The sequence below is a fragment of the Chanodichthys erythropterus genome, chromosome 6 (genome assembly GCF_024489055.1).
Source record: "Chanodichthys erythropterus isolate Z2021 chromosome 6, ASM2448905v1, whole genome shotgun sequence".
Classification (NCBI taxonomy): domain Eukaryota; kingdom Metazoa; phylum Chordata; class Actinopteri; order Cypriniformes; family Xenocyprididae; genus Chanodichthys; species Chanodichthys erythropterus.
This window is the reverse complement of record NC_090226.1, coordinates 4702501-4711098: the sequence shown is the minus strand read 5'-3', so window position 1 is coordinate 4711098 and position 8598 is coordinate 4702501. Positions and strand designations below refer to the sequence as shown.

General features: G+C 34.5%; 1 protein-coding gene across 1 annotated transcript in view; it reads right to left on the bottom strand.

Moving 5' to 3' along the window:
• Positions 1-2092: 2092 nt before the first annotated feature.
• si:ch211-117k10.3 (Krueppel-like factor 15) overlaps positions 2093-8598 on the bottom strand; it is a 9404-nt gene continuing 2898 nt past the window's right edge. Inside the window, exons 2-3 of the mRNA XM_067387791.1 lie at positions 8095-8598; positions 2093-5655 (exon numbers count right to left, since the gene is read on the bottom strand). The exon at positions 8095-8598 is cut by the window's right edge and continues 497 nt beyond it. Coding sequence (XP_067243892.1) covers positions 5487-5655; positions 8095-8598 — 673 coding nt within the window. The 3' untranslated portion in view covers positions 2093-5486. The remainder of the gene's footprint in view (positions 5656-8094) is intronic.

The following is an 8598-nucleotide window of genomic DNA, read 5'->3' as shown; positions in this document are numbered from 1 at the left end:
AGAGCAATAGATAAATAGACAGATAGACAGACCAGATAGAGCAATAGACAGATAGAGCAATAGATAGATAGATAGATAGATAGATAGATAGATAGATAGATAGATAGATAGATAGATAGATAGATAGATAGATAGATAGATAGATAGATAGATAGATAGACAAGACAGACAACAGGGAAAAAATGTGTAGTACTATTAGTGGGTAACAATAATACTATTACACCAATACTACACCACGACAATATTTCACTCCCATTACCACACCCTCCAGGCACCATCTTCATTTATTTATAACACCGTCTCATTCATACTCATTTGCCATGTGCGTAGGAAAGAGTGGCAGAATAAAAGTGTAATTTTAGTCTCCAGTGTCAGTTCCAGCCACCACGCCTTCCAAACAGATTCCAACGCTGCAGAAAAACATGGAAAATAAATGCAGGCACAAGCCAAGCATTCCTGCCATACAAGATCAGTGAATGATGCTTTTACTAGAAGGTTTGTGTGGAATCTTTGCAGTTATTCTCCAGAAATGTGTGCTAATATCAAAAATAAGCATTTTTCAGGAAATAAAACTGTTCTGCATTATCAAGAAAACCACGTGAACTATAAAAGGCATAATGACTTATTTTTTATAGGAGAACAAAAAAATGTATATTGTCCAAACAACTCCAAATCAACATTATTTCTTAAAGGAATGGTCCAGGTTCATCTGTGGCATCAACTCTTCCTTCAGTTTGTAAAAACAAAAATGTTTGCAGTAATGCACTTATAATGGAAATCGATGGGGGGAACATTCCAGAGGGTTTTAAAGCAGAAATGTGAAGTTAAACACTTATACTAATTCCTACGAACAAACATGTTTTAGGCTGATAAATACGGAAGAGGATTAGGGCCAAACAATAATGAAAAAATAAAACCATCTCTAAATTAAAGTTGTTACATTTCGAGAAAAAAACTCGATAAATTTCAAGAAAAAAAGTCGAGATAAAATGTTAAGAATAAAGTAATTAAATTACGAGAAAAAATTTGTTAAATTACAAGAACAAATTCGTTAAATTATGAGAAAAATGTCGTTAAATTTCGATAAAAAAGTCGAGATAAAATGTTGAGAATAAAGTAATTAAATTACGAGAAAAAAATCGTTAAATTACAAGAATAAATTTGTTAAATTATGAGAAAAATGTCGTTAAATTTCAAGAAAAAAGTCGAGATAAAATGTTGTGAATAAACTCTTTAAATTATGAGAATAAAGTCATTAAATTACGAGAAAAAAGTCATTAAATTATGAGAAGAAATTCGTAATTTAATGAATTTTTCTCGAAATTTAATGACTTTATTCTCAACATTTTATCTCGACTTTTTTCTCGAAATTTAACGAGTTTATTCTCAACATTTTATTGACTTTTTTCTCGAAATTTAACAAGTTTTTTCTCATAATTCAACGAGTTGATTCAACATTTTAACTCGACTTTTTTCTCGTAATTTAACAAGTTTATTCTCAACATTTTATCTCAACTTTTTTCTAAAAACTTAACGAGTTTTTTTCTCGTAATTTAACAAGTTTATTCTCAACATTTTATCTCGACTTTTTTCTCGAAATTTAACGACTTTAATCTTGAAATGGTTTTATTTTTTTATTATTTCTTGGCCCTAATCCTCTTCCGTAGATAAACGTCTGGTTATGCATAGCTAACATAATTCCTTCAAGTGAGTTTTCCACTATACTGTACATCTTTCTGGTATCTTTGCATCAGTTTTGTTATTGTTAACTAAAATTTACAAAAACAGTTTTTGTTAACTGAAATAAAGCTGAAATAAAACAAATACTGAAAAATCTAGTTAAAAATCTAAAACCAAAATTAGAAACTGAAATAAAATAAGATAAGCTAAACAGAAATATTAAAATACAAAAACCAAAATATAAAAACTCATTAAAATATTAATAAATAGCCTACTATAATAGTACATAAATAATACTAAATTAACACTGCTTTGCATGCACTCTCAAAGAAAAAAGGACTTCACCTTTGTATCATTATTACAAGAGTTCAAATACTGGATAAAATTTGCACAAACAGCAAATAGTATGCGATTATATCACACTACTAATATGTATATCCTTTAAGCATTGTGACTATTCTTTTAAAACCGTGTATTTTAGCACTAGTGTGTATTTTGCATTGCATTGCCCCATAGACTTCTATTGTAAAGTTCATTGCAGTAAATTGCAGTTGATTTTACAAATCGAGAGACAAGTCAAAACAGCATGATTTTAATTTGAATTTAACCCAGAACTTTCCTTTTAATAGCCGAGATGTATCAAAACCCTAAAGGTGACATATCACAGCTTTTCCAAAAGGTTGTTTTGTTTGATGTTTTTTCTTTATTTTCTTACATAGGAAAATAGCATTCTGTTATTCAAAAATATAACCTAAATTTGACCAGCTATAATGTATAAGAGCAGCTATAGTTGGATGGTCTGTGTAAATGAAAACAGTTAAGGTCCGTGCACATCAAGAACGATGACTATAAAAATAACTATAATGATAACTATATTAATGTCCAACCCCAGCGGACAATATCCATTTCTGTTTATTCTAAGTGCGCGCAGCAGTTTTGTGGTCTGCCACTTTAGAGGGATAGTGAAAATTGAAAAAAAATGTCATCATTTACTCACCCTAAAGTTGTTCCAAACCTGTATGAGTTTCTTCTGTTAACACAAAAGACGATATTTTAAAGAATGTCGATAGACCCCATTGACTTCCATAGTATTTGTTTCCTACTATGAAAGTCAACGGGTGCCGTCAACTGTCTGGTAACCCACATTCTATAAAATATCTTCTACAGAAGAAAATTTTTTGAAAGATTTGAAACCACTTAAGGGTGAGTAAATAATAAAATTTTCATTTTTGTGTGAACTATCCCTTTAAATGCTCAAGCTCTTTAAGGCAGGATGGATTCTGATTGGCTGTCAACCGTTATAGTTGCGGTTTGAACTCTGGTATTCCTTTATATTTAGAACTATATCGTTATCGTCCTTGGTGTGAACAAGCCTTTAATGCATTAACATGATGTTATAGGTATAGGAAATAATTTAACACTTTTATTGGGATGAAGGTGGTGGCAGAAAAATCAAGGATGAGCCCTTGCAAAGGAATAATGTTATAATTCCCATAAAAACAGACATCTCCCTTCAAAAAAAGAGAAGAGAACAAGAAAAAAAAAAGACTATCTTAACAGGAAGTACATGATAGTACTAGTTGAAACACTGTAAATCAGGATGCTCTCGTGCGATATTACAAATGATGTACCTACGTGATCGTTCAGAAACTGCTACAAACTTTAGAGTATTGATAAGTCCAGATACTAAGTATGCAGAGCACCCGATAGTTCATGAAAGCCTACATGAGCTACTAAAGTAGAGAGGGAAAAGAAGTAGTTAAGACCAGATGTACAAAGGCAAGACGATGTCAAGCAAATTCACTCCATGTGGTAGATTAACATGAACCTTTTCAAGAAAGAAACTCAAACACAGTCCCATGGATGCTAGAATAGCCTGTTCAATGACGTATCGGTATAATGATGTCCAGATAGCTTCATTTTGACAGCTGCCAGTTTTTACGAACAGTAACAACTGTCCTCAGCGATTTAGCTTATCAACCGTGACGGCACTAAGTAGAAAAAATGCATTGATCTAATGCAAAGCACATTACGACGACATAAAGGAAACAATTTTCTTTGTGTGATTACAGATCGAAGAGAAAATTGTTTCTAGCTTATATATGTTTTACAGTACATAAGTTCGATCCATACGTGTAGTGATGTTATCCACGGCCCCGTACACAGGCGCGGGGCGTCGGTTTGGCATACGCTCTCAACAGACTGAGAGAGATGAGGCACGAGAAAAGAATGTGGAAAGCAACTTGATGCATAAATACCTTTCAGCTGGCGCAGGGATGTGATTGGGCCGAGAAAATTTTGCGCGAGGGGCGGGGACTAAACGTTCGATACATTCGGAAAAAAGTCAAAACTTAAAGGGTTAGTTCATCCCAAAAATGAAAATAATTACTAATAATGACTCACCCTCATGTCGCTCCACACCTGTAAGACCTTCGTTCATCTTTGGAACACAAATTAAGATTTCATCAAAACTCAGATTTCATCAAAAATATCTTAATTTGTGTTCCGACATGAGGTTGAGTAATTAATGACAGAATTTTCATTTTTGGGTGAACAAACCCTTTAAATATGTTTAAAAATACAAATAACTGCATCAGACCTAATCGTAACGATTCATTTAAAAGAGCTGTACTCCACCAGAGTACTTCAATAAGGTGAATCTCACGAAGAAATGTCAAATAAAAATAAAAATGAAGCTTATTGTGTTTGTTTGTTTTTTTCGCATTGTGGTGTTATTTCCAGTTAAGTGCATTTACACACCATATTCCCATTACCTTAAAGCCAAAAATCACATTTTCATTACAGTAATACAGCTATTATCATATATTGTTTGTTTTGATAACAGAAATCCGTATAAATTCATTTCAATAACTAATATTTTTAGAATTGTATTGTGCACTACAATTTAGATATAATTTTTTAGCAATACTGCAATAAGAATGAGATTTTTTTTTCCACAATATGATAATGAGAGTGAGATGTTTTGGGTATTACAATAATGAACATGAGATGTTTTTTGCATTGATTACAGTAAAAAAAAAAAAAAAAAAAAAAAAAAGATGTTTTGCATGACAACTGATAGTTTTGGGGGTTATACTGTCATAAAAAAAATCAATGTCACAAAAATGTCGAAAAATATTTTCTTTACGCAACATGTAATTTCTTTTTTTGACAAAATATTGCATTTCTTGACATTTTTCTTGAGATTCACCCTGATAGAGGCCATATTTGATAATGCATAATATTACAGCCTAAATCATAGTGCATATTGTCTTAATTAAAAAGAAAGGGAAATTCTGCAGCATTCTGGCTTCAGTTAATGTGCTACAGCCAACCAAAATACTGCATTCCTTTTATATTTTCACCTGGTTAGATCTAAAACACAATATTCACAAAATGTACAAGAAACACGTTTCCTCAAATTAATACACCGTGTTGTCCTTTTAGATCTCCAGACTTCCTGCAACCTCGGTTTAAAGGCAATAAAAACAGATTTCATAATCTGCTGCAGCTCAACCTGTATCTCTACACCAACGAAGGACGAAACGCGATGAAATCGACTGTGAGCTTTACTTTAACCCACTAAAAAGCCAGAAATCTGCTTTGAGCTTAACAATCACATCCCTGAGTTTCAAGTTAGCTGACTGTAGCACCAAGAAAAACAAACATCTGGATAAACGATAAAAAAGTTGGGGGAGGAAACAGAGACAAAAATGAAGGCGGAGGGTTACAGCTTGTGAGCCCGTTTAGATATCATAGCCTTCCCTCTCAGACTCCAGGAATCACACTCCAGTTTTATCCCGGGATCAGACGTTTGCCCTGACCAGTCTGCCGGCGCGAGGGCCCCGGTGCACCTTGGTGTGTTTGGATAGGTGGTCGCTCCTGGCGAACTTCTTGTCACACATTGTGCACTCGTAAGGCTTGACTCCCGAGTGAGACCGCCGATGGCGGGACAGCTCATCGGAACGAGAGAACCTTTAAAGCATAAAACACAGCAGGACATACACATCAGCTCAATTCAAGGCTCCATTACAGGTTTTGAGCAGCTCACAACCTATTCACCAGGTTCCCGCATCAGTCGACTAATCTCCATGGCTTACTCGTGAACTTTCAGCCATTTATTACCAGATAAAGATTTTTAAAATTCCTTTTATAAAGATTGCACTCATAAAGAGATGTTTCTAGGCAATCAAATATTTTGAACATAGCTATAAAAATTTAAATAAATAAATCTTTATTATTTAATATATATATTATATATATATATATAAATAAATAAATAAATAAATAAATAAATAAATAAATAAATAAATATTTTAATGAATAAATAAATAAATAAATAAATATTTGACATTTCGATGACATTTAATTTTCATGCTTTTTAAACTACCACTTACTATGGTTCAAAAAGTTTGGGGTCAGTATTTTTTTAAGAAATTCATATTTCTATTAATATATAACCTTAATATAATAATAATAAAAAACAAAGATATGACATCCAAAGTATGTAAGGTAGTACAACTAGATCTCTTTTATTGAATCCAAAAGGTTTTAATTATATTTTGCTGTTAATAAAGGTATTTTAAAGATTTTGAAATGTCAAAAGGTCATTCGGGGCAACCAATATAAAGGGGCCATTTTGGATCATGCGATCAAACCATGTGACATCATTCATACACCTGCAAAGGACCATGGTCGTGAAGCAAAGTAACTAACTCTCTTTTTATTTGAAAAATTCATGTTTTCACTTGCTCATACGCATGTCCCGGAACATCAGGTCATTCGGTAAAACCGCTATAAAACATGGAAAATGTTGTAATATTTTAAAAACTTTTGCTAGCTAGTTAGCTAGATATCAGCCTGTTAGCATTGTTTGAAAATATCGTCATTTGGTATAACCAAAAGTGTCATTCGGTGAAACCAAAATTTTGGTTAAACCAAATTACTTTTTTAGTGACAAATTTTGTCCATCTTTTAAAAATTGACAAAAACAACATTAATTGATTATAAAAACCACATAATCTCATTGTTAACACTTAATAAATTAATTATATCTCCATTATGTTTTCTACACTTTTAAAATCCTTACTCGTCAATGACCCATATAATAGTAAATTAATAGAAAACTAAATTGTAACAATAATTCACAATATTACAGTTTTTACTGAATACTCAATTTTTGATCAAATTAATGAAACCTTAGTGAGCATAAGAGACTTCTTTAATAAGCATGTAAAAAAAAAAAAAAAAAATTCATACTAACCCAAACTTCTGAATGGTAGTACACTATTGTCATAGCATATACATTAAAGGGTTAATTTTCATTTTTGGGTGAACTATGTCATTAATGCCTCACCCTCATGTCGTTCCAAACCCGTAAGACCTCCATTCATCTTCGGAAAACAGTTTAAGATATTTTAGATTTAGTCCGAGAGCTTCCTGTCCCTCCATTGAAAATGTATGTACGGTAGACTGTCCATGTCCAGAAAGGTAATAAAAACATCATCAAAGTAGTCCATGTGACATCAGTGGGTTAGTTAGAAGTTTTTGAAGCATCGAAAATACATTTTGGTCCAAAAATAACAAAAACTACGACTTTATTCAGCATTGTATTCTCTTCCGGAATCCTTTCCATTGAATTGATTCCATTGAATCCTTTCATCTGTCGGCGTTGGTAATGCACTTTTACGTCGTTGTTTTTGGCGATTAGGACATCCGCGACATGCACACTTACGCACCATTTTAAAAAATATAGCAATACTAAAATACAAACAATGTAGAATAGCTTGAATACAGCGTGCGTCTCCCTCAGACTGTAAACGAAGCTCTGGCGCACCAGATAACACGTCAGCAGCGTCACTGCGGAGGCGTGAACCCGGATTGACAACAGACCCGGAAGAGAATACAATGCTGAATAAAGTCGTAGTTTTTGTTATTTTTGGGCCAAAATGTATTTTCGATGCTTCAAAAACTTCTAACTAACCCACTGATGTCACATGGACTACTTTGATGATGTTTTTATTACCTTTCTGGACATGGACAGTCTACCGTACATACACTTTCAATGGACAGAAAGCTCTCGGACTAAATCTAAAATATCTTAAACTGTGTTCCGAAGATGAACGGAGGTCTTACGGGTTTGGACCGACATGAGGGTGAGTCATTAATGACATAATTTTCATTTTTGGGTGAACTAACCCTTTAACCAATAGCCTGTACGGCCTAGATGACATTTGCCAAAAACAGTAAGTCGTTTCAGAGATGGAACAGGTTTTTATTAAAAAGAATATGCAGACATATTTTTTGTGCGCCAACAAATCTCTACGTTCAAAAACGTGTATTAAGAAAGCAAATAGGATCAATTTTGATTTGATTATTTAATTAATTATCGAAACGTCTGGTTTCAACACTTACCTCCACCCACAGTCTGGCCAGCTGCACAGGTAGGGTTTCTCCCCTGTGTGTCTGCGGAAATGAGCTTTCAGGTGGCTGCTCTTGGTGTACATCTTCTCGCATCCTGGGTGAGAGCATTTGTGTACCCGCAAGGTTTCCGTGGAGGACCTGGATGGACGTGGTGTGATGGCTTTGACCAGGCCTGCACCCGCTATCCCGACCGCCCTGACGGCAATGGGCAGCGGAGCGATCTTCACATACTTTTGGTCTTGATTGACGGCCTCGCCCATGATGGGGAGGAAAGTTGCGGAGGGCACCTGTGGTGAAAGAAGGGTAATGTTCTGTGCCCCTTGGACACCGAGCACCAAGTGGGCCACTCTGAGCCCGTTGGCCACGCCCGATTGGGTGTCTGGCTGTTGGAGGGTGTGGCTTAGCTGGAGAGGTTGCAACTGAAGCACAAATGGAGCACCAACGAGCACCGGGGCGGCACTGGCCGTGGCGTTAACACTCTGAGCAGCAGGGGCC